The 27,617-nt window shown below is 32.9% G+C and overlaps 1 protein-coding gene and 1 long non-coding RNA gene across 5 annotated transcripts; one reads left to right on the top strand and one right to left on the bottom strand.

Annotated features, from left to right (window-relative positions):
* Nucleotides 1-570: 570 nt before the first annotated feature.
* PNUTS (Phosphatase 1 nuclear targeting subunit) lies at nucleotides 571-26,012 on the top strand. Of its 4 annotated transcripts, none has more exons than XM_075296851.1 (6): nucleotides 571-588; nucleotides 4,793-5,061; nucleotides 5,217-5,314; nucleotides 5,514-5,788; nucleotides 10,842-12,647; nucleotides 22,976-26,012. In XM_075296851.1, exons 2-6 carry the CDS (start codon nucleotides 5,059-5,061, stop codon nucleotides 24,883-24,885), a joined length of 4,092 nt encoding a protein of 1,363 aa, XP_075152966.1. In that variant the 5' UTR covers nucleotides 571-588; nucleotides 4,793-5,058; the 3' UTR covers nucleotides 24,886-26,012. The 4 variants fall into 4 exon arrangements, with proteins under 4 accessions (XP_075152966.1, XP_075152965.1, XP_075152964.1 ...); XM_075296850.1 differs by having other exon boundaries at nucleotides 571-950; XM_075296849.1 differs by lacking the exon at nucleotides 571-588 and adding an exon at nucleotides 4,485-4,633.
* Nucleotides 2,335-3,129, bottom strand: LOC142226714 (uncharacterized). The gene is made up of 3 exons (XR_012719732.1): nucleotides 2,862-3,129; nucleotides 2,691-2,797; nucleotides 2,335-2,625 (listed from the first exon to the last, which is right to left on the bottom strand). It is a non-coding gene; the product is annotated as an uncharacterized LOC142226714 (long non-coding RNA).
* Nucleotides 26,013-27,617: the final 1,605 nt, after the last annotated feature.

Below are 27,617 nucleotides of genomic sequence, written 5' to 3'. Positions count from 1 at the left end.
CATGTTTAGCAATAGTCCCCATGTAGACCGATCTCAATTGTCCTGAAGTGGGACAAAGAGATGTGTCAGATGTGAATTGCATGAAACTAGAAGTTTTTTTTTGTTGCTTATTGTGCTCATTCGAGTAAAGGAGGTAAAAATTTACAGAATTTCAAATCATGTGAAATGTGTCATATGATTGGATCGAGATGTTTAAGATTCCAAATATACAGAGTCCAAATATCCAAATTTTAAATTTAGCTTCGTTAATTTTACCATTTTAACCGTTCTTCTTGAGGTAGTAGGTCTCATCCGTTTCATCAGATTCAACAGAAATTTTAATAGGTAGCCCACGACACTACAAAAATTAAGAACTATTGTAATTATGCACTTTTATTTAAATATAATCAATCAGTCTTCATAATAGAAATCTATTTAAAATCATATGCGTCTAAACGGCCCATATACAAAAACGCAGACGCCTCAAATCGTAGTTTATGTAGAGGCCCCATAAACAAAGTGTCATCGGATACAAAATACAACCATGTTTGTTGATGTGGCATTACAACAGCTTTCATCATTTTTCGTCAGATAATTTTGTGAACACGGGTGAGTTTGGACACTTTTGGTGAGCTCGGAACAAAGAAAAAGTAAAACAACCAAAATCAACCGATAGATACACATATATATGTATCTAACTGTACATTCTGTTAAAAAGAAAAAATTATAATATATTAAACAAATATAAAAATGCAAGTCTTTTTTTATTGTTAGCCTTATAAGATTTTGCATTTAGATCACAAATTTAAAGAAATAATTAAAAGATCTGGAAGCAAAGAAAATTCCTGACTAATTTAGGTCGTTCGTAAATGTTGCGAGATATTTTAAGCGAGATTGTGAAATTGCTGGTTTGAACATGAAGTTTTCTTTAGGATGATGTCATCGTGGGATTTTTCGGCAATATGGATATGGTAATATGATGAAATTGCGTTTTAATTTAGTAATTATTTTTTATAAGCTGGTTTGTGTGTGTGTACATTGAAAAACAAAATGGCGTTGGGCGTACCCACTCCACGTCAACATTGTAATAGATTCTGTTTAGCCAAGTTATGAACCGACAAAGATGTGTTTAGTACGCATTTACCAGGGTTGTTTTTTATTTGTGTAGCTGTCACATGAGTTGCCATCGTTTGACGATGGTGCTTGAAAAATCTTTAACAGTGTTGCCACTTTTTCCACTTCTTTGACCATTTCAAATTTCGGGAAAACGATTAAAGAATATTCATATCGTTCCGTTTCCATTTATTTAAATGGAAATTGTTTTTTTTTTTTTTTTTTTTGTTACACATTCAACCATACACTTCAATAGTTTTAGAATGTTAATTGTTGCAACTATTCCGTTGCAATGGTTATCATGCCCAGCTTGCATACAAAGGATGGTGGGTTCAATCCCAGTTTCAACCGAAAACCAAAAAATTTTTTAACTGTTCGGACTCTTACATCAAAACGAGATCCCTCACCATTGATCTAAACATTGATAAGAGAGGAGTTCACCACTTGTGGTATCACAATGGCCTGAATAGTCTAAATGAGCCTAAAGGGCTATCACTATACCTAACAACTACTACGTCAATTCGTTACGAATTCGCGGCATATTCCGCCACAATTTACTCGATAGTATTTTAGTTTTAAATTTGTAGGTATACATAAAGTTATCTCATATTTGAACTTCGAAAGTCTATTAGTAGTTAAAGGATTTAAAATCAACTTAGATTACAATAGCTAGATGAAACATTTTATTGGATAACGAAAGTCGATAATCTGTAATTTCAAATTGGGATTCGTAAAATATCCCTAAAAGTCGTATCGAAAAACATTTGAATTGCTTATATTACTAAAGCTATTACCAATGTTCCGCCTTAAAATAACATTTGCGCTGTTCATAACATACTCTTTAACTTGGGTGCTTTTATATAAAACACATGGTAACGATGGCTTCATCAGTTGAAATCAATAGGTATCAAATAACCCAATAAACACAAACGTTTGAAAAATACTAAAATGCAATAATTTTTCAAACATTTTTTCAAAGGATTAGGGTAATATTCAAGTTGAGAAATTGTTGAGAAAATCGCGTTCTCAACAAAAAACAGACATTACCCTCAACAGTAAAATTCAACACAATAGAGATTATTCTCTCAATTGTAATCCTCAAATTGAAATGCATTGCTACTCAATAATTTCTCAAACAGTTTTCAATGTGAGACAAATTAAAAACTAATATTGCTGCGAATATTTTCTAACCACAATTTGCATGAAAGTCAATCCCAGTTCTTACTGAAAGTCAACACTAAATTTCTAGTGATTTTGTACATTTTATTAATTTTTTTCGTTAAAAATATAATAATATTAAAAATAACATTAACAATATATAAAAATAATAATCAAAACATAATAATCATAATAATAATCAAAACACATTTTCATCCAGAAGTTGTTGATTTCAACAATTTGTTGTTTTTAACAATTTTAATTGGTTGCACTTGTAATGTTTCTGGAAACTTTTTCTTGTCGATAAGCCACTCATTTTTCATTGGTCAGCTTCTTAATGTTTGCAAGAATGTAGCATCCAAAGATTTTAGTTTTCTGCAAAGAGATTTAAATTTAGTGACTTCTCTAAAGTGTTGATTTAATTTTTCATATTGACGTACCAATTATTATAAACTATTTGAAGCAGTTCCAGTTAATTGTCCACCATTTTTTTCATCAGTCAGCTTTTTAATGTTTTCAAGAACGTAGAATCCATAATTTTAGTTTTCTGCAAAGAGATATACATTTAGTGACTTCCTTAAAGTTTTATTTAATTTTTTATTTTCACTTACCTATTTTTATAAACTATTTGGTTATTTGTCTAAAATTTTCCATTTTTTAATTTCTTGCAATTGACCACGAACTTCGTTGCACAAATAAGTATTGAAAACCACATGGTTTTTTCGTTGCATTTTAGGGTAGTGTTTTGTCAAAGTTTTCTCATATTATCTTCAACACCTTTTCAAAGATTTCGTCAACATTTTGGCAAATTGGAAGTAATTCGCAAACAATTTGAAGATGTATTGAAGATGAGCTATTTCAAGTCAAGTTGAATTTATGTTGAAAATTATATTTACCCTCAAACTGAAAAGTTGTTGCATTTGAAAAACGCTCATCCTGTGTTTATTGGGAAGCGTTGTAAAGTTGTTTTTTTTTACAGTGGGCCAACAGACCAATATTAGGTCTGTTCGCGTACTTTTCCAGTAAAAACTAGCAAGAGAGTAAGACTGTATTTTACTCTCTTTGCTTAAAATTGCTGAAAAGTACTCGAACGGCATCCAGTAGCTATTTGCACATTAAAATTTTCAACTTCTAAAACTTTAAAAACAAAAAACAATTCCTGTTTTTTTTAAGTTGTAGTTACGGAACATGTACATTGTACTGGTGCTTTGTTTGTTATCAACAACCAGCTCACACCGTATGCTATGGATGCAAAAACTTGCAATTTCTCTATATGATGTCACAAATGTAGTCTCTCTCCGGCTCAAGAATTCCTTACAGAAAAAAACTATACATATATCGAAATCTGAAATATATGAATTCTAGAATTTCTAAATACTTTGTGAAATATTAAGAAAAATAAACGCAGCCACTTCACCACTGCGATATCACAATGGACTGAATAGTCTAAGTGATCCTGAAATATCGCTCTATCACTATACCTAACATAACGCAGCCAAATCATTCTTACATTAACTTAACCAGTAGAATTCAATAATTTGGTAATAATTCCATACATTAGCAACGACTTCTCAAACTTAGATCAATTGTAGTTAGAGATGTCATTCGAATTTTAGTATTATAAATGCCGCGATTCGGGATTTCAAAACGAAATCTAAGATGTTTTCGGGATCTTTTAAGTATTTTGAGTAATAACAGTCTGCTATGTCCTACAAACAATTGTTGTACACAAATCCAATTTTGTTTAATTTTATTAAAAAACAAAAAAAAAAAAACAGTAAATGAAATTAAAAAACAATTTCAAATTGCTATCGTACTTAACAAAAGATTTTACTTTTACAGTGAAAGACTCCAAGTTATTATATCAAATAGCCACAAATAAAACAAGTTGATATTATTTTTTCGGGATCCCGAAAAATACCCGGGATTTGAGATATCTCTAATGACATCCCTAACTGCAATGTTTCAAAAAAATGAAAATGTGCTGAAAGCAAGCATCAAGGAAGCCCAGTTGAAGTTTTTTCAGAGAATTGGTGGTTCCCCCACAAATCGGTACGATGTAACATATGAAAAATATTCGTCCTTGCGTTTTTGGGAATTGTTGCATATATGCGAAAAATTCGATGAAAATAATGTGAAGGGTCCATTTAGCGTCGTATCGGTTATAATCGTTACACTATGGCAACTCTATTTTGTAAGATTTTATTTGACAGCGCCATTTAATTGATTCTATTACAAATTTGACATATCTCAACGTGTATATACATAACTGTTTAGTCCAGAAGAAAACACGGATACAGTCACATTTCTACATTTGCTCCTATTACAGTATTGCAAATATTTTATTAATTTGTTATTTCTTATAGAAAATTTATTCAATTAGGTAAATTAGACATATTTGAAATAAAAAGGAATTTTTAATAGAAAAAAGTACATGGTTTCAATTAGAATTGTTTTGCTTTATCTTTGACCTTGAGACCGCCGCCGCTTCAACACACTTTTCTTTATATAAAACCGTTTTCTTCGATTCCTTTTATTGTAGATTATTGAGAAAACACAAATATGCCAACAAATTATTAAATGGAAAGTGAAAAACTAAAACATTACATAACTACAACAAAATTGAACAGTGAAATCATCAACGTCAATTGCGCAGCTAAATAGTGGATTCAACTACTACGTGCATACGTAAAACGGTGAAACAACCAATGACAAATACAAGTAAAGTAGAGGAGAAATAAGAAAATTAAGCCAAATAGTACAAGACGTACAACTTGATACTGGATTAAAAATCGATAATATTACAAAATGGTAAGTTTTGGTTAACCAGGTTAACTTATTACAAAAGATTTATTGTTTGAGATAAATAAATTTGAGTTAAATAAAGACATATATTCGTCGTTTTATTTCCTAGCAATATCGCATGTTTTTAATAGTTTGCATTGTTTTTGTTTCTCTAATTTTAGCCACGCATTGTACCAATACAGTTGTTAAAATGCCTTAAAGTGCTATTAGACGATAATGGCGGCATTTTAAGCGCCGGAGAAGTTAAAAGATTAGCTAGGTAGGCATTATTATGAATTTATATATCACATACATTGTAAAATAAGCATGTCTCAAAAGGTTTTAACCCCATTCCGATTCGTTTGAATAGAGGGTGAGTGGTTTGGACATGTGGATGGCTTCTTTAATCTATTACAAATGCAGTGTTGTATTTGTACTAAATAACGATGTTTGTTTTTTTTTTTTTTTTTTCGTTACAGCTTGATGACGAAATATTCTAAAAAGCTAGTGTCAAAATGCATTTATGTTCAAATTTTAAAATGCACCAAAACCGAACTACTAGGAGAATTTATGGGTGCCGGTGGCTGGTCCTTGGTTTATACTTGGCTTAATGATGCCATCCGTGCCATGAATTGGCCTTTAGTTCAAGAAATATTGGAATTGTTGTTGTTGTGCCCAGTTGATGTGAATCGTTTAAAAATCAATTCAGCCCCTAAACTTGTAAAAGGCCTTTGTAAGGATGGTGGTAATGAAGGTGAGTTGAACCGTTTTATAGTTCTTTGTGATGTATTTTTTATAGTTTTATTGGTTTTTCAAATAGTTAATATATATTTTTTTGCACCGGCAATATATACAGTTTGTCAAGAAAGTGTTTTGACAATGGGATAAAAATTATGTTTTGTTCCAAAATTAAATATAATGAAATTTTAAAAAAATATTTTATTATGTATTTTGCAAAGTATACATACGTACACAGAATTAAAAATTTAATAAAATATTTAATATTTCAATTATTTCTAGAAGTTGAAATAGTTGGCAATGTCAAAAGACTTTCTTGACATACTGTATGTACTCTTTCCACACTGCTTTAGATGTTAGACGCATGTTTTTGAATTTGAGAGGAACCTTTTTGCATTTTAGGACGTTTATACTTCTGAAACTAATAGCCCAAGTCTTATCAGTGAAGCCCAGTATGTGCATCTCCAGCGAAAAATTTTCTACCCATGAGTGATGCATGCAATGCTAATGAAAATTCCGTGATCGTTATCGATTTCTTTTCGATTGAAAAGTTTCGCGATTTAAAGCAGAAAATTAAGCTCAATTGTTAAGAAACTTCTTTTTCCTCAACATTTCGACAAGATTTAACAGAAATATGTTGTTTTCATGTACATATATTTTTGAAAATTTTTAAGAAAATATGTGACTTGAAATTCGACAATCCGATATAGTAGCGGCTTTTATAAAAAATACATGCACAAACTGGTCACCGGGTTTAAATAACTTCAGTCGGTTTTTTTTTTTTAATCGGTGAACAAAGTAGCAGTACAATACGGCCCGGCCTAGCGTGCTTATGTATAAGCACAATATTTTAGACTAAACCAATTTTTACTATTCTAATCTAGTCCAATTAGAACCCTGTCTCTATCCCGATTTATGGAGTTATAAAACAGTGCCGATTTCAGAATAACAAAATGTTTTATTTTTTTATAAATTTCCGAAATCGATTTATTCGCTACAAATTCATAGCGGTATATAGGCATATTTTATATGAGAAAAGACGTTACGATGATAAGTGTAATCATAGTTCTGTTCGCGTACTTAAAAAATAATAATGCCATAAAATAAACAATAAATTGTGTTGATAAAATCTTAGATTTAGAGCAAGTAGCAAAAAGGCGCTACTCCAAAAAAAAAAAAATTGTCTTTCAATAAATTAACAATTCGCGTGAATTCTTACTTACTGCGTATTCATTACAAAGTAGACCTTTGGAAAATTCTCTTAAAAAGTAATCGTTTTTGAATATTAGAAAGTTTAACAGTAGGCTTACTTTCCATAGTATTAGATCGAACTAGAAAGCCAGTGAACTCTTCAATTTTTATTATACAATTTGTTCAAAAAGTAATAAACACATGCCCTTTAAAAATATTTGAGACTTTTTTTTACCATTAATTTCAATTTATTAAAACTTATTGTGCACTATCCCTTTTTTAAATAGCTACTAACCGCGGAAGCGTCACTTTTATCAAAATGCAACCTTTACCGGCGAGATTTGCTCTTTATAGAAGGCCACTGCAATTAATTCTGGATAGTCTATAGAAACGTATTCATAAGAAAAATGGCGGCCTAATAGTAATTTGAATACATTTCATATTTTTTTAGTTTCAAATTAGTTTTTTAGTCTTTGGAAGCCACCGTGGTGCAATGGTTAGCATGCCCGCCTTACATACACAAGGTCGTGGGTTCTATTCCTTCTTCGACCGAACACCAAAAAGTATTTCAGCGGTGGATTATCGCACCTCAGTAATGCTGGTGACAATTCAAAGTGTTTCAAAGCTTCTCTAAATGGTTTCACTGAAATGTAGAACACCGTTCGGATTCGGCTATAAAAAGGAGGTCCCTTGTCATTGAGCTTAACATGGAATCTGGCAGCTCTCAGTAATAAGAGAGAAGTTCACCACTGTGGTATCACAATGGACTGAATAGTCTAAGTGAGCCTGATACATCAAGCTGCCACCTAACCTAACCTTCATTCGCTGTTGGTGAACTTGTGTACATAGATTTTTTTGAGAACTCAGAATTATCGAACTAAGTCACTAAGTTCTTAAAATCCATAGTTTTCATTGAAAGAAGATTATTTCTCCATACCAGCAACTAAAATTTTCCTAAAATAAGATTTTTTCTTTTTAATTTGGTAGGATTTTCTTAAAAAAATTAACCTACTCACTAAAATTTAGGAGCACATATTTGGTTAATATTAACTATAAGAGCCCTAATTTTTATTTATTTTTGAAAGGCATGTTATGCATATTACATTTTTTTAGAGTTAATAAAAATTCAATTACTTTTTTGTTTTTTTCTTGGCCAAGGCCGACCGTCACCACCTCATGGTACACTTATTTGTAAGGTAGCCTCATTAGACCAAAAATAACAAATATATAAAAACAGCTCATAACAATGTCAGTAAGAGGTAAAAACAAATTCAAAAATATTTGTTTGAATTCTGTATCACTCATGGGAAAAAAAACAACATTTATGCATTTCTTCATTGAATTTGAGTTATTTCCGAATTTCAATCTATTTTTTTTTAACAACAACAAAAGTCAAAATGTCAACAATATGTTTTGATGAGCCCTTTAAAGTCACCATGATCTACTTCATAAATAAATAAAAACCTCATGACAATGTTTCATAAATCGGAAGCTATTACAACACAATGAAATAAGTTCGATATATATATTTTCCCTGTTCATATAGTACCAAGTTAATCCAATGTTTTAAGTGACTATTAATATTGAGCTACAGTTTCAAGACTTACAAAAAATGTTTTATATCGACACTAAAAGATTCAAATTTTATAAATCGGAAATCGTAATAATATAGATCATATCTAATCCTCTTCGTTTGTTGCCAAGATTGTGAAAAATTGGAATTCAAGACTTCTTCGATTACCTTATTTGTTTGACAAAATGTATCTTCGGTAATGATAAAAATAATAGCAAATCCCAATTTTTTTCAGTAAAGGTGGGTATTATTTTCGAGTTTAGCCGCTAATATCGTCATTTTTTCACGATTACTTTTCTTTAATAATCCATTTTAAGGAATGCAAACTTTGTGAAAATTTGCTTTGGGCTATTACCCATCAAGTTATAATAAAATTTGCAACAAATATGTATAATTTTAGCGGCTAAACTCGAACTTAATACTCACCTTAACTTGGAAAAATTAGTCTTCAACAAAATGGATTTCAAATCCATTCTTAGTAGATTTCGAGACTAATGCGTATGAGCTATTAAGGGTGCGAATATATAGGTATATTATTTAAACAAAATATATAACAATGTATATTTTTAATACTATCGATATTAGATTAAATTGTGACAGATGTTTATAGACAATGGGAAGATTTTCCACAAAAAAAAAAAATACATTGCAATTTTACCTGCTTACCAACTGGCTTTCGAAGAAAAACAGGATATAACTATGATTCCAACCATTTCAATGACCTATCCCTATGTCTTGTCATTTTCTTACACACGCACACATTGTAAACAATTAGGTATGCTTGTGTGCGTGTGTGTGTATGGTATGGAAAATAACCAGACGTGTGTGATAGGCCAACCACACCATGGGTACATTGTTCCGTATGCCTCTTTTCAAATAATCTTAGAACTCGTGACTTTGCTTTGGCATTCGGTGTTCTGTTGTTGACATGATAGCACACAATATACCGCGACAAACCATTGAACAAATATATATTTTACTCGGGGAGAAAGCACTCTATATGAGAGACAGAGAGTACTTGTTAAAAACAGAAGAAAAACAAAAAAAAAAAAAAACATTTGTGAACAATGTCAAGAAATCTAATTTGAATCCAAATAAGATTAATCAATGTGATTGTTTTTTTTTTTTTTTTTGCATTTTAAACAAAGAATGTTGGCCAAATTTGGTACAGTTATAAATAATTTAAAAAAAAATGCATATAACACAAAATATATTACATCGCTGATTGTGATTTGCCTCTACTTCCATAGAATACAAAATTAAGAAAAAAACGTTCAATGAAAATAAAGTGTACGTGTGTCATTGCTATTGTGCTTACAAGCTAATATAAGGTGTGTGTATATATGTTAACCTTAATACGCGCAATTGAATATAAAAACTAGCTGAATTATTTGATATCGACAAAAAATCGTTTCCAATGTGTAAAGATATGACCTTTTTGGTATTACGAGTGTAACCTTAAATTTGCATAACATTTGTTATTTCTGGAAACACTTATTCCCCGTTAAAAATAACTTAAAACAGTGTTGCCATCTTGCAAGAAAATTAAAATATTCCAATCTTGCACAAACCTTAATATGAAAATACAACAATTGTAGGAACAAAGTCTACTAGAAATGATAGTCAGTGTCTGCTTTTATATTTTTGTAATTCTTGGTCTATTGAACTACAATTCATAAAAGATTAAGGTATTCAAAATTTACCCAAAGGGTTTTCGAGGACCAATAATTAGTATATTCCACACCTTTAATATCCTGATAATCAACAAGATTCGACCAACAAACATTTTGTTTACTATTGTACCTTAATTTGAGAAAAACTCTAATTTTTGAACAAAAGATGTATGACATATTCATAACTTATTCTTTTGCAATAGCACCTAGATTACATGTTTTGTATTACATAAATCGGGTATCAAAAATAACATATAAATTTTGCTATTATTGTGGCCGATTTCCCATTTCCAGAGGACATTTTGCAGTTTTTAAACAGATTTTTCTACCAGCAAACTAGCAATTTTTTTGGGTGCATGAAATATTAATTTTATTTGGTACATAAAAAAAGAGTATAAAGCAATAGCGCAGCCATATGTCGAAGACGGCCCAATGAATATTTAGTCTTTACTTTTTTCACATGGTACAACGTTTTTTTTTTTTTTTTTGAAAACAACAATTTTTTGGTATACATTACGTTTGAAGCCCATAGATTTTATTGTACTATTTTAAACTTCTTTTTTTACCTTATTCCATTATTATTTGCGCCTCTTAACTTTATTCCTTACTTATAATGTGATTTTCTTTTTTAGGTGTTCGAATTTTAGCCAAACGTCTTGTCGAACAGTGGCTCAAAGTTGTAACTGAGAATCCTGACGCCACTTTACCAAATTCAACAACAAATATGACACCACAAGCAACAACTATCAAGTGTCCACCAATAGCTGTGGTGGCTCCTATGGTAACACCTGCCAATGCAACATCAACTGCCACACCAAATGCAACATCAAATCAAACATCTGCAGTTGTAACACAGCCCCAGCAGAATCTTAAACCTAGCCGAATACCAACACAACAACAAGAAGACCTAAAATCTTCTACCAAAACTATTGATATCGATGACGAGGAAGAGGATGAACAAGATGAGCCAGAGGAAGTTGCCGCCGAAGAGGAGGAACAACAAGAAGATGACGAGGAGCAAGATCCACTAGGCGGAGTGCAAGAACCTACTTTGAATTCATATAGCCTTACACCAGCCCAGAAAAAAGCCTCTCAATCTGGTTTAGTTTATAAGATTGTTGTTAAGAATGGTAATCAATTTTTAGCCAAAGTTCCCAAGACAGCGGAGGATGTTGCCCAATCGGGACCCGAACAATCCAGTGACAAAGAGGAACAGGATGAGGAGGAGGAGGAAGAAGAGGAGGAGGGAATGGAAACCAATGCCAATGCAGTGGAAGAAAATGACCCTGAAGAGGAAGAGAATGAAGATGTCACTGAAACGGTAGATAGCAGTAAAAACGTTTCAGCGATTACAGCCGATGACAATAGCTCTTCATCAGAACGACACGAAAAGGAGAATGATACTAGTAGTGGTAATGAAGATGATACCAAATTGAAACAAAAAACAGATAATAGTAAAAAATCCGATGAGAAAAAATCCCCCACATCTGAAGAAAAGGAGAAATCTTCGAGTACTAGTAGTAAGGAGGGTAAAAGTTCTAAGGATAAGGAACGTCGTACCAGCAGTAGTAGCCAGAGTATGGAGAAAGACAAAGAAAAAGAGAAAGATAAAGATAGCAGCAAGTCATCTTCAAAGAGCTCCTCATCATCTTCTCATAGATCGTCGTCATCGAGTCATAAATCGTCTTCATCATCTTCAAAAACTTCGTCATCATCAAGCAAATCAAAATCATCATCTTCATCATCGCATCGTAGTTCCAGTGACAAATACAAAAGCGATAAGGATCGTTCCAGTTCTAGTAAAGACAAAGATCGCAGTAGTTCTAGCAGTAGCAGCAAACACAAGTCCTCCTCATCAAAGTCCAGCAGCTCTAGCTCTTCCTCGAGTTCCAAGGACAAATATCGTGACAAAGAAAAATCTTCCAGTAGCAGCTCATCTTCGTCTTCAAAGAATAAGGACAAAGATCGCGATAGCTCATCACAAAGTGAGAAAGACAGAAGCAATTCGTCATCATCTTCTGCTGAAAAACTAGCGAAAATTTCCAAAAAGTCAAAAGAAGAAGCGAACAATAGCGACGATTCCAGTAGCAAACCCACCTCAATTACAATCCCCTCCAAAAAGGCATCCATGTCGATTGAAATTCGTAAAGATGCTGAAAAGTCAAAAACAGTCAAAACTTACAAATCACAATTCCGGTCTCACGGACTAACTGAAGAGGCACCACCTCCACCATCACGTAAGGGTCTAAAGAAGCCATCATCATCAACTACACCTACCACTGGCTCCATTTTGCCTGCCAGTTTGCCATCATCTCTAAAAAGAACCTCACCCCCACCGAGGGATTCACCTTCGGAGAAAAAACCTAAAATTGATATGAACAGCGTACCAGTTGCTAATGAAAAACCGGGAGCTATTAAACTTATACCCCCTAAGAAGAGTAAGTATTTGATTTTGAAAGCCTTTACTAATTTCGGTTTCCCTTTCTTGTTTGTCTATTTACAGAGAAGAACAAAGGCATTCATTGCATGGGGCATTTGCATTTAAGTATATTTTTTCATTTTTATTTTCTACAATTTTTGTTTTTTATTTTTTACTCGGCGAGAGAGTGTGTGCATAGAAAACAAAAGAAATATGTTACCATAACTTTTTATTACTCATCCATCCATGGACACATACAACCATTCCACTCCAACGATGACTCATGCTGTTTGCTGGCTGTTGGGGCTGGGCTGGTGAAAATGGATAAAAACAAACCCAGAGGGGAGGAGAGCACATCATAATTTGCCGCACTGTTTTGTTGTTGCCGTAGCTTTGAAACTGTGGTGAATGTGATTGTTGTTCATTAGCTCTCTTTGTTGTTGATCACACTGTATACAAAACATGGCTGCGGCGTTTTAGTGTAATAATAACAAACAATGACGAATGAAATCAAATCAAATCAAGAAATGAAAGTAACAAGAAAAAATTTGGCGGCGGCACGCACCATCTTATGGTGCAAATTGTGATAATTGACTGCATAGCATAAACGATCTAAATATTTTCAGTAAATTGATAGTGTTTGAAATTGGTGTTGTATTTTTTAGTGACGTTATTAGATACACCTTGTGAATTATTTAACAGTATTTTCTTCAATTGAGCATGGGGGAGTTATATGTATGACCATATTGTTTTGTTCCTATTACGGGTCTTGAATGTCATGAATATATACGTTAGGTTTCCATAATAATCTAATATCAGAGATTCTTGACTACAGATCGAAATCGAAATTTTGAGACATTTGGGAGTTTTCATCATCACAAATTCAATTTTTTTTATATACTGACTTTCTTTCATGACTGTACCTAACAAGGAATATCAAACCCTTATGCCTTAGGGTAGATGAGGTTAGGTATGCTGATTGTCTGTTGCTACAGACATACTTACTGTTGCTACATTCTATTGCGAGCGATACCACAGATGGTGTTGTTGTAATTACTTTGAGTTGTTTCTATAAGGAAATAACTATACTTTAATGTTGGCGATTGCGAAGTCCTTGGGCAAGTGGCGACTCTTTGATTCGCTTTCGGTATGTTGAACCGACTGTAGTGAGGGTTGACCATAGATGGTGATGATTTTCTCTCTTATTAATTTGCGCTATAAAATGCAATGCTAACCTCAATGATAAGGGGACTCCTTTGTATAGTCAAAGCAACTGCTGTAAGGCGATAAATCATCGCCAATAAACTTTTAGGTGTTCGGCCGAAACTTAAATTGACCCTTTGAGTCCACTTTCGTCTGTAGTGAGGATTCACCATAGATGTCGATTTTCTCTTTTATGAATTAGCGTTGTACAATGCAATGTTAACTTCAATGATAAGGGACCTGATTTGTCGTCCGTCACCATTACTGAGAGCCAATAAATCATCGCCGAAAACGATTTTGGTGTTCGATCGAAACTGGAATTGAGTCCGTTTGTCTACAAAGCGGGGAACCCTTCAAGATCATTTTGAATTATGGGTTCGGGCCGTGTGTTGTAGTATTCAATTGGATCTAAATTAAATTGCTTTGAAGCATACTAGGTTGGAGAATTCATTACATTACCCATTGCGTGTATCATCGTCTTTCACGACAAGATACAATAATAGGGTTTAGAAAATTAGACATTAGATCTTAATTTGAGCAGGTATGACGAAATGACTTTTTATTCCGTTTTTTAGATGTAGATCTATAAAATCAAATCCAATTTCTATACAAAAAAAAAATCTGATTCAATCACGATATTAATTGGTCCTATGATTAAAATTTTTTTTACAACTCAAGACCTTAATTGGATAAATTTTCGTGAATTTTTTTCTTTGTACAGCAGAGCTTAAATTTGTTTAATACTCAGACCATTTCAATGGGGTTCAATAAATAGGACATTAATTGATCTAATTAATTTTTGTGATTGATTTATGTTTCAATTAAAAAATTTGTTGAATCAATTAAATTTTATATTGAATATTTTTTAAAACTCAATTAAGACCTTAATTGGATAAATTTTCGTGATTTTTTTTCTGTTTGTTTAATACTCAGACTATTTCAACCCATAAACATCCTATGCAGAGAATGGGGTTCAATAAATGGGACATTAATTACTTAATTAATTAATTTTTGTGATTGATTTTTGTTTCAATTAAAAAATTTTTTGAATCAATTAAATTTTTAATTGAATATTTTTCAAAATTCAATTAAGACTTTAATTTAATAAATTTTCGTGAATTTTTTTTTCTGTATATAGCTGAGCTGAAATTTGTTTAGTACGCAGTCAGTTTCAACCCATAAATATCCTATGCAGAGAATAAGGTTCAATAAATACAGTCCGTTAAGGGACATTCATATGGGACTTACCCTCAATAATAATGATCTGGACGTTATATCACACAATATACGGCATCTCTTCTAGGCAGCTTTTCAAATATAAAATACCTATGAGGAGAATGGATATCGATGAATATCTTTCACAATAATTATGACCTTGGCGGAATGCCACACAATTGACCTGGGCGGAATGCCACTCAAAACTAATGCAGTCCGTTAAGGGAGATCCATATGGGATTTAACTTCATAATGGTCTAGATGGCATGCCATACAATAGGTTATGTCCATATTGAACTTACCATCATCAATAATAATGATCTGGACGGAGTGCAACACAATATACTGCACCTGTTCTAGGCAGCCTTTTTATGTCGAAAATATTAGGGGTTTAACCACTCAAAAAAACTTGGTAATCTAGGCATACTCACTGTATGACCTCAGTGACTTCGAAATTACTGAGGGAATTTTATGGCCAATGTTAAATATAAAAGACACAAGAAAAGAAGGACCGCATGTAGAATTGATCTCCATGTTAATTGGTCTTGTCTTCATCTTAATGTCCTGAATTTTAAAATGGCTTCTTCCACAAGTGTCTTGGTCTTCAATTTTGTTGAGATCATTAACTCAAATCCTTCCTAGAATTTGGACATATTCTTGTCGTACAATTTCATTATTATGCAATTGATTAATAATCCCTGGATTATTATACTTTTACAAATGTCACCATATGTTCATGCCATGAAAGTTGGGAGATATATTTCGATTTTATTGTCCATTATGATACCACTAACGAAACCGAAATAAGTGGTGCCAGATTCTATGTTTAGATGAACGATAAGATCCCTTATAATGACACACAGAAAACATCGTGTTTGCAAACATTTAGAGAAGCTTTAAAACACTCGGAAATGCCACCAGCATCACTGAGGTGTGATAAAATTTTTGTGTTTTACCGAACTGGAATATAGCATGAATTCAGTTTTTTACTGGCCAAGCAGTGGTATGCATGCTATATTTGCTATGGTATCAATAAAAAATCGTTGCAAATAACATGGTTCAAAATTGTTCACGGAGCCATGGAAAAAAGTTTAGTGAGACAATGGACTGGGAAACTTGCATTTGCTTCCAGAATCCTATAAAAAAGTCTATTATTAGCAATTCCGTATTCATATACATATAACTCCAAAATGCCAATTGAAATTTCCTATATACACGTTTCCCATTAACATATCACAAGCAACAAGGGAAACAACATTCACATTTTCATATACTCGCGAGTGCTATTAAGAAATGCTTTTCAACATAAATAAATCGACGGGACTATTTTCATGTACATGTTCGGAAGTGACAACGTTCCATGCTTCAACTCAAAAAAAAAAAAAAACACCCTTAAATTTTAATGCCGCCTTAGCGATCACATTTGCCAAATTTAAATTCTCTACATTTAAATGCACATTTATGCGGTATTTTTGAAGAAAAACACGAGTTGGAAACTCGAAATTCAACTTTTTTGTTTGACATTTTTTTTTTTTGGTTTTACGAAATGGATGTGCTGTGTGATGATCCCCAAATCATGGGGAGGTGGTATGCAATGCATAATATGTGATAAGTATACAATGCGATATTTATATATTTATTTAATATTATATATAGACTCTTAACTAGTTTTAAATACTACTATATATTCCTTTTTTTAGTATATTGATTTAAAAATAACCATTGAAAATAGCAATAATAAAATATATTTATTGCCATCAATAAAAAACATAAACAAAACAATAAACAATTGAGCTGGTTAGTCCTTGAAGTTTGGTAGTAATCGTAGTAATGAGTAATTTGGCTATGAGAAATAATTATTACACAAAAAAAAAACATAAATGCAAACAATTTGAAAGGGGTAGAATTTATAATACTATTTTTGGAATGAAAGTAAAAACACCATTGGCGATGGGGGAGGATGATGATTTTTTTTTTATTAAAGATGGAAATCTGAATTTCAATGTAGTTCAAGCTCCTCTGGTGCAGGAATTCTTGAAAGAGTTCTTATAACTCACAACTGCATAGTTTCAAATTTCTTCAATTTCGGAGATCTAATATCATTTTGGCTACATTGTTGTAACTCTCACAACTACATTATTTCGAGTTTCTAAAATTTTGGAAACTTTTTTCACTTTCTGTCTAGAGGTTTTTTTTATAGTTTCCTTTATTCTGGTTGTCTACGTTATATCTGATGACTGGCAATATTTTTAAACCCAAAAGTAATGTCGGTTGGACGCAAACAATGTATTTTTTCTTGGCTACTAAAATACGATGACGATATTTTTATGAGCACAATCAATATGGAATTTCGTGTTTATGGGAACACTTTCCTAATATGTAGAAATTTCTATAATGCTTATTCAATCTGACAAATGTGTTGTTTGAATATTGGAAATTATATATAATTTCCACATTATCATATGCACCGTGTCTTGAATCAATTCATCTTTTTATTTTTCATTATTTTCAACCAAATCCTCGCCAAGAAAATGCATTAAACTTAAGCAATTTTTTTTTCTGAATATCAAAAATATCAAATATTCGTCACTGCAATTTCATATTCACTAATCATGGAGAATTTATTTCTCTTAAATACTAACACCCATATTTTAATGACAATATAACCAAATTGAGTACAATGGTATATAGAGCCAATATTCTTCATTCATAACTCCCGTTAACTTTGGTGAACTTGCTCTCTTTTTTTTTTCAAACGAAAATGCATCCACCAAAGTAAAAAAAGAGAGGGAGGGAGGGAGAGAGAAGTGACATTCAAATGTTCTACTTTCCCAAGGTTATACTCTTGGGAACTTACATATGTGATCAGTAGATAAATTTGAGACATTGTACACACAAAATATGTTACTTTCATGTGGTGCGCGGCTATGGATCTTTAGGATATTACATATAGATACAAAAGATAGGGACATCAAATTGCGCAAGCTATTTAACCTCTGTACCAGATTTGTTAGATAAACTGAAGAAGAGAATTACGATTTTACGTGATACGAATTCCGAAAGTTTTTGGCTTTCAATGAGAAACTTGCATTTATTTCTCACCATTATTTAGCAAAGATACCACCTTTGCATATCCTTTGAAGAAGTCCGTGTCAATGACCCCTTTTTTTATATCAGAATAGCAGGAAGACACATTTTTCTAACATGAGTAATACAAAGGAATATCTCATGTGCAACCTTGTTTTTATTTCCATCCACATAAAAAGGAATGTCCTTCGTACGGGGGCCACAAAGTATTTGGTACTTCTTATTGAGAAGGTTTACAAAGGCAAGACTCGTATCATCGTTGAAAATTGGACAATGTTTTTGATCCAACTCTATGATTACAAACCATGATCCTTTGTTTTGTTCGGATCACCCGCAATTGTCGCCATGACTACACTTAGACTATAAGTTGAAATCAACTAATTTTCAAAAAGTAGAAATTTACGATTTAGAAAAAAGTCGGCCACAAAGTATTTGGTACTTCTTATTGAGAAGGTTTACAAAGGCAAGACTCGTATCATCGTTGAAAATTGGACAATGTTTTTGATCCAACTCTATGATTACAAACCATGATCCTTTGTTCGGATCACCCGCAATTGTCGCCATGACTACACTTCGATTATAAGTTGAAATCAACTAATTTTCAAAAAGTAGAAATTTACGATTTAGAAAGTCAGTCCAAATCCTAAAAATTTATTAAAAATCACACAAATAGACTTGTTTACTAGTGTCTACAAATTATAAGATGCCTAGTCTAATTCAAGAGGAATGGGGACACTTTTTCATTACAGAACCATAGTTGTCCAATCATTTTTTGTTTGGAAATGATCATATCAATGACTAACGTCAATTCAACAAATAGTTCATCCAATTCGATGGTGCATTAATTCAATTTGTATATTATTTAAAAATTGAGTTAATTAAATTTTAAATTGAATGTCTTTCAAATTCATTTAAAATTTTAGCAGTACTCATAGAAAAAAGTGCTTAAAACAGCACTTGATGTTTGCTGTCATATTTTTGAACTTTGTGGTCTAGCGCACAAGAATTCGTAAAATTTTTAGGTTCTGCAACTGTTACCCAAAGTATTTTCAAGAACAAAAAATATTTTTTTTTTGTATATTGGTGCTCCTAATTGCGATCAGCAAACTTAACTTTTTTTTGCTGTTATGATTTAATTTCAGATTTTGTGAGCAAATATAAGAAATATTCTTAATAGTTTATGTTACGATAGCCATTGTTTTAGTTTTTTTTTATTATTTGTTTCAGTTAAACTAAAACATATCGAGTTTAAAAAGTAGCAAATAATGTTTGCTATTTCAGACAACAATGAACGCTTTACCTTTTTCAGCAGACTTTCTGCTTTTTTAGATTTTTTTCTGCCGTATCCTCTAACAAATTTCTTTGTGTGTATTGCCATCAGAATAACTACAGCTTATATCAAAAGAAAGAAAATTGATTTTGGTTCTTCTATTTCGAAAGGCAAGTCACTTTATATTTTGCTGTCGAATTTGAATTCTGAATTGAATGAATTCTCAGACCAAAAATTTTGAAATACTCATTTTTGCAAATCAATATATTTTCATACAAACGAAACGGACTTTCAAATAGAACAACCTAAATTAATTCGAATGCGAGTGACTACTCTTCTTTCGAATGGGTAGGGTTTACAGGAATTAGGGTATGAGTACACATGTAGTCATTTGATCCTTTGAACAAAGACGCAAATTGAAATGATAAAATATAACGAGAATTGATCGTTGATAATACTTGCGGCACACGTTCACAGAAAAAAATTTCACGAAAATTTTTCCAATTAAAATCTTTAGTTTTAAAAAATATTCAATTAAAAATTGATTGATTCAACAAATTTTTTAATTGAAATAAAAATCAATCACGCAAATTAATAGTACCAATTAAATATTTAATTGGATCAATTAATTTTTTAATTGTCTGTCAATTATTTTTTTTTAATTGATACCATCATTTCTGTGATTGAAGACATTTCAATTAAAAAATTAGTTGGATCAATTAATTTCGTGATTGAATCAGAAAAAAAATTTTTGTGTGTTCATTCCATACAATCATTTGTAGATTTTGTTTTGACTGCCATCGAAGATGGTCGATGTAAACATCGATGAATAGATATAGATGACTCAATACGGCTTATTTTTAATGACAATATCTTTCCAAAACTAACCACTGGAGACCACCATGTTAATACAATAGATTAAAAATTAATGTGTACAGACATTTTTGAACGAGTCGAAATTACGACTCTTGAAACGAAATAACAACCGGGATAACGGGAAATTCTGAAGGTGAATTTCCCGTTATTCGAAATCGAAAGAATCTAGTCGTACAATCCTCTTACGAGATCTTCCTTACTAGTTATTGTTTGTATGGCATTATTTGATTATTATTATTTCGAATTAATAGAACGTAGCCAAATTAACGATATTACTACCAAGCTCAAAGCACTATATAAAGCGTATGTTATTTTCATCATTTTGTGGAAGGTAGAAGCATGGGATTTTATTTAATAATTCTGTGTTTGCTGGTGTTAGACAGCCCTGGTTCACCACTGTGGTATCACAATGGACTGAATAGTCTAAGTGAGCCTGATACATCGGGCTGCCACATAACCTAACCTAACCTAGACAGCCCTGGTGTAGATTGTGTGGCATTAGGAATCTCCTTGTCTGTTAAATCCTTCAAAAGATTAAACTGAGTTGCATATTATTTTCGAAGTTTTTTTTTTTATAATATGCAACAATTAAAATGACTTCCAAAAGAGCTACTGCCATTTTTTATCAAAAAAATCGTATGAGTTACATTTGACTAATGTTTTTTTTTCTGGAGATATCGTAAAAAATATAGGTGAACTTTTTTACAATGTCATATTAAATTCTATAGTGTTTCCTCTTGGCGAGTATGGTCCTCCTACTAATTAGTAGTTTTGATTTCTAATTGACATTTACGTTTATAAAAAATTAAGAGGTTCTACTTTAGATCTTTTGCATCTTTGATGTTTCAATTTAGAATATGCAAATTATTTATACTCTATTAAAAAAGAAACAATTCTTTTTTTAATAATTGTTTTCCATTTCAATTTCACTGTCTATTTATGCAGAATAAACGTTGTTGGCATTCTTAAGCGAATATTTTCCGACTTTACAAAAGATGCTTCCTTCTTGTACAATTCTGTGTAGCGAATGAGATTCAGAAGACTGTGTTGCTTACTATACTATAGTTGTGCCAAGGGAAAGAATTGTGCCATTTAGGTATATAATAAAATAAGAGATTCTCCCCTACCAATCCATCACATCTTCTATGTAAACAATTTTCAATTCCGACAAACAGATATATGTACAATGATCAATTAAATATAAAATCTTGGAAGACATTTTGTGAGAAAATCAGTATGTAAGATGATCCCTCTACAAGAAAGTACGATGTGATCGATTCTGTACCATTCAATGCTGATCCATATATGTAGTACCAATAAGAAGTTTTTTTCTGGCGAAAGTCATTATGGCCAAGTCATTGAAACATGTAACCAAAAATTTGGCTAATTCTTAGAAATAAAAGGAAAATTCCAAATTCTAGTGTGATTGCTCTTTCACATTTTTCATTATCAAACTACGTCCTTGCCGTAATCCGCACCGATCTTTCATGTATGAAATGTTGAATTTAAAACGGATTTGTTGAGTTTCGAATATACATCCTTGGCCGTAGCGAGTATCTCCTGTAGCCTATTTTTGATTTCTTATTGATCGATACTAGTTAGCATTTATTGCAGTAGATGTCTAGATCAGAATTCCTTTAACATTTCTTCGTTTCTTTTCTAAGAAAAATTTCTTGATTCCTAATAAAAAAAACCTATAAATTTGTTCTTTATTTCAACCTTTAAAAATCATAAATCTTCAAACTGCTCACACTCGCAGTGATTATGGAATGACGGACAACTGCATAAATATTTTATTTTATAATTCGCATAAAATTTTCAACATTATGGAATTATTTATAAGAAATAATCTTAATAATTGATACATGCTTGGGCGGTTGATATCAATAACTTCTGAATTGCAAATACAATGGGGGGAATCTGATTCCATATATGTAGTAACAATAAGACGTTTTTTTTTGCGAAAGTAGATACAAGAACCATACCTACAATTAAACAAAACGTTAGTTTTATTTTATTGAAGGGGTCTTGATGTAAAAGTTTAGTTAGATCGTTAATTTCGAGGACGATGAAAGTGGCCAAGTCATTAAAATATGTGACCAAAAATTTGGTTACTTCATACACACAAATAAAATAGAAATTCCAAATTCTTGTGTAATTTCTCTCCCACATTTTCAATGACAAACTACTTTTAGTGAGAATATCTGATCACATTCACTTTGGCCGGCCAATATATCAGAGTTGTGCATAGAAAAAGGTTGTAATTTTGAAGGCTTTCAGCTGGATAGGTTTTGTTCTGCTTTTGCCAGAGAATAAGAACAAAAACCCTTCCCTATTTGTTGGTTTAATTTTTGCAAAGAATTCTACTGCTAAGATTGTTGTAGCATCCTGCTACTCCAGGCTCACTTTCACATTCAGTGGTATCTAAATAATACTACAAATGATGAACTTTACTCCTATGATAAGGGACCTCTTTTTTATGGGCGAATCCGACCGGCACTATGTGTGAAACCACTTATATTTAATTATGTACATATGCTAATATCTTCTAATTTTTTTCAGCAAAATCAAAAAAATAATTTATAATGCAAATGCCTCATCAATATGCCACGTTTTCTTTTGTATTAGAAGAAACTTTATTTAATATTTTCCCCCCGACTAAATCAAAAACTAATCAATCTATATTTTTCTTTCAGTTCAAACACTTGTCGAGACGAATCTTTTTTCCGATGCTTTATCTGCTGCAACGGGACCGAAAAAGGTGGTCAAACGCAAACGAGCTAATTCATCCGCTACGGCAAGTGGTGGTGCTGCCACCGGTAAAGAAGGTCCCTCACCTCCCCAGAGTCCAGAAGTGCCAAAGGTAGCACCATTGAAATTCTATCAAGACACCTTAGATGAATCGAAAAATGAAGACTCCAAATCGGATAAAGAAAATGAGGATCAAGATCAGTCATCTGCATCGGCAGATAATGCAAAATCCACTGAAGAAGTGCACAGTGCTGACAAGGATAATGACGATGACGATGATGATATACCTTTGAAGAAAGTAAAGGAAGATATTGAGCAAAAAGTAGCTCAAGAAAAGAAAATGGATTTGGATGCCAATATTGTTGACATAACAAAAGATGATGAAACCAAGGATGAGAACAGTAAAGCTAACAAAGATAGCACCCCCAATGATGATGGTTCATCAGATGCTACAAGCGATGTGGTCGATGTTAAAAAACCAGGTCCTGGATGCGGTCCTAACGGTCCTCCTGGAGTTCTTATGCTACATCGTCGTAAGGGTCCCAAAAAGAAGTTAACATGGCGGCCCCAAGAATCTCTAGAACAAATACGTTACTTTGAATTGGATGAAAATGAGCGCGTAAATGTAACGAAGACCTCCTTCATGGACATGAAGAATTTGGAACGGTTCAATGAACGTGATGCTATTGTATTGGCTCGCAGAGGTTTTAATCAAGAGGATAATATGGAGGCTCAAACTACTTGGAAACCACTCGTTGAAGTGGATGATGTTCCTCCTCACCCTGAAGGTAGTCAGTCAAAGCAAAGGAAAATACAGGCTGAACGCGAAATGACAACTCTGCGAGCCCTGTACTTTACCCAAGCTCTAATACCCGATTCTCCGGCTGAAGCTGAGATAGAGCCTATCTTCAGCCATGACATACCGATTATACCATTGGACGATCTGACCGGAAATCCTGATGCTGTTAATGATTTTACAAGTATGCCTTGGCCAGAACCCAGAGGTTCTCCTAAGGATGGGGAAAATACCAGTATGGCTGGAACAGGAGGTTTGGGAAGTCCTGTTGACATATTCGGAGGTGGTGTTAAAGCAGCCATGCCAGTTAGCCCCATGCTCAACAATGGCGTTAATAACGGACCATACAGTGGTGGTAATGGCGGAGCGGGTCCATTTAGTCCTATAATGAATCCCTTCAATACTAACAACCAAATCCCTAATGGCCCCACAGCCATCAATTCTATGCAAAATAGTCCTCAAGGTCATTGGCAAAGAAATCCTAATGGCATGGCGGCAAATGGTCCTATGATGAATAATCCTTTCGGTAATAGTCACGGCAGCCCAATTATGGATATGGGTGGACCACAGAGGTCTATGGGTGGTGGTCATATGATGAACAATGGCCCACCACAAAACTTCAATAATCAATTCGGTCATGGCAATAACAACAATAACCCCTTCAATGGTCCGGGTCCAATGAATCCTTTTGTTGGTCCATCAAATAACAATTTTGGCGTTATGGGACCTGGAGGACCTATGGTGCCGCCTCACATGATGAATGGCATGGGTCCTGTGGGTATGATGGGCAACAATGGTCCGCCCATGATGAATGGTCCCAACAATCGTAACAATGGCAACGGAAACTGGAGATCCAATGGAGGTCCTAATTTCCAAGACAACAATGGCGGTGGTAATGGTGGCGGCAATTGGAGACCAGCTGGACCTGGTTCCAATAATCGTGGAGGAAATGGTGGAGGAGGCAATAACAATGGTGTTTGTAAGGCATTCATGCGTGGTCACTGTCGTTTAGGCAAATCGTGTAAGTTTATTCATCCTTCGAAGAGTAAACGCATATAGGAATGGCCCAACTCTTCTTCATCACCAGAAGATGAGAATGTGCATTCCCCTACTGTAATTCCTGCCCACAAATCAAAAAACGACTGTGATAATCTTACTTAATGTAATGTGGTATTATCCCTAACATTAAGTGGGAGTTCGTATAAGCCTGTGTAGAGAGATCATCAAAGACTGTTCAAATGTTATTGTTTTCGCTCAATCGCTGCTAGACCTTTCCTACATTTCGAAAAGATGTAATGGAATATATAGGTTCTTTTTCGGACGGCGGGCCGCGCCATCAAAATAAAAGATTCGCATAGAATAAGAATACAAAAATAATGATAATGAAAATTCATGAATTCTATATTAGAAAATGAAATTTAAAAAGTAATTAAGTCAATCATGTTATATGCTATAAGATTTTTTTTTTCTCAAGGAACTACAAAATTTATGTACATATATGTAGTAAAAACATTAACGATTCATCAGTGCACCCACACTAATCCCTATAATATAGCAAAATTTGCAATTCTATATTATTCATATTTTATAACAAAAATGAACGTACCATTATGCATTTCCCCTATTTTTTATTACACAAAAAACCAAACGTTTTCATTTCTAATAATTAGCTAAGATAATGTGAGACATACTTTTTGGTATGCAATCGTTTTAAATTGATATATGAAATATTTTACTTTTTTCTTATCAAGACATAATAAGATCATATTGCAATGGAATTCGAATTTTATACTTTATTATTATTTTTTTTTGGTAATATTAATTAAGTTTCAAATCATTTGATAAAATATCGTTGCGATGTATTATTAAATTTTGTAATCGATTAACAAGTGTGTGTAAAAAAAAGAAAATATATAAAAAATACTATGTGTAGATTTACTTGTTTTTGTTTTCTTTTTGTTATATAGTATATAAATTCACACATACATACAAACTTATTATATATATACAGATATAAGATTTCGTTGCTATTTTTAATAATGTACAAAGCATATTGGATATTATTATCAGTAAAAAAAATTTGTCTTAAGTTTTGTACAATGCATATAGAAGTACCTATTTTAAATATATATACCATAGTATTAAAGAAAAATAAAAATCTAAACATTAATGTTGAAATATAAAAATGTGTGTTGTGTAAACTTCAATTTGGGATTGTAGGACTTATGAATTAACAAAAATTGTCTTGGACTAATTAATTGACTTTTTGTCGAAATTGAAATGAAAATTTTTCTGAAAATTAAACACACATGAAAAGCTATGGGAGGAAGCGGAACTTTAAGCTAAATATTTAAGAAAAAGCAAGAAAAGCCACAGTGCAAAAAGGCAATAGGAAAAAAGTGGGTACTAAAACTAAAAATTGTGCATTGGCTATACTCGGGCATTGGCTAGACCTATAATGATATATGGTTGTTGTTGTAACAGTTTTTAATGTAGTTTCATCCATTTTATTCTATGCTTTGGTAGTTCAATTAGTATCCAGGTCAAGGAACTTTGCGACAGGGATGGGATGTGTCCAGAGTGATCTGGTGGTGAGACGGGTAGGTTTAGCTGGGCAAGCGAAAAGGTGATGGGTGTCATGTGGCCCTTGATTACAGATGGGACACACATCAGCTACGCTGCTACCATTCACTGATAGGTAGGAATTGGGGCGGCTGCACTCGCCTGGGCTAAAACTACCGGTCTGCTGTGGGAGGTCTCTCTCCTCCGGTGCTATGGGTGGTGAGAGAAGTTCACCAATGTGGTACCACAATGGACTGAATAGTCTAAGTAGGCCTGATGCATCGGGCTGCCACTATACCTAACCTAACCTATGGGTGGTGGTCGAGCTCCGAGAACAGGATTAAGCTTGTAGCTTCTCACCACTACAGAGCTACAGTATCTTCATGAATCCTGTTCAGAACCGTATGGTATGCTGCCTGATTTAGAGGCTATCTTTGGCTCTTGGATCTCGGGCTCTAGAAGGTGAAGATCAACCTTTTCATTCCTGGGTAGAGGTTGCCTATCCACAAGATGGTGATTTCGATAGCATCCTAAGAGATACTGCTTTGACAACATGTAATTGTGTCGACGCACTGGGATGAACTTGGTCTCCGCATAAAGGTGGGTGTTATGTTCGAGTTTATCCGCTAAAACCGCAATTAAATCAGTAAATACAGTATAAAATTGTACCCCTTTGATATAAATTTTATTAAAACTTGATGGGAAATATTCCAAAGTAACTTTTCACAAAGTGTATATTCCCTGCCAGCATTTTAAAGTTCCATTTCATCCTCGTCGCTACCACAGACTCGTAAGTGACACTGCAACAATCGCAAATTGTGATGGGGAAGCGTATGAAAAAGTATGAAATGTACATGAAAGTATTTTGCCATCACTATTGTTACAAGAGCCAATTTATATTTTGTGAAATACCAAGCGCATTAGCTTCTTATAATTTGTTTAAATAAAAACGATAATGAAGTGCTGAAAACATAGTTATTTCGCTTAAAATTGTGAAAGGTATATTGGTGATCAATTTTTGACTTTCCAAATGGAATAAAGTGATCGTTTTACAAATATTTTTCTAGACTGATTGATAGACGCTGCCACATGTAACTTGCAACTTGTAACTCAACATCATTCTTTTATTAATGCAAAAAATTATGTTAAATGTGATGTGATAGTCGTATAAATGTTATATTTATAAGAATTTATAAATGTTTAATCAAATTAATAAACACCTAAACAAT

Source organism: Haematobia irritans, chromosome 2 (assembly GCF_050003625.1).
Source record: "Haematobia irritans isolate KBUSLIRL chromosome 2, ASM5000362v1, whole genome shotgun sequence".
NCBI lineage: Eukaryota > Metazoa > Arthropoda > Insecta > Diptera > Muscidae > Haematobia > Haematobia irritans.
Note: the sequence above shows the minus strand (reverse complement) of the source record. Positions and strands in the feature narration are given on the sequence as shown.

Bases quoted from the DNA above. Each gene is read 5' to 3' on its own strand.
- PNUTS (XM_075296851.1), top strand. The intron at 5,315-5,513 runs GTAGGCATTATT...TTTTCGTTACAG, and splicing joins GAAGTTAAAAGATTAGCTAG to CTTGATGACGAAATATTCTA. The intron at 12,648-22,975 runs GTAAGTATTTGA...TTTTTCTTTCAG, and splicing joins ACTTATACCCCCTAAGAAGA to TTCAAACACTTGTCGAGACG.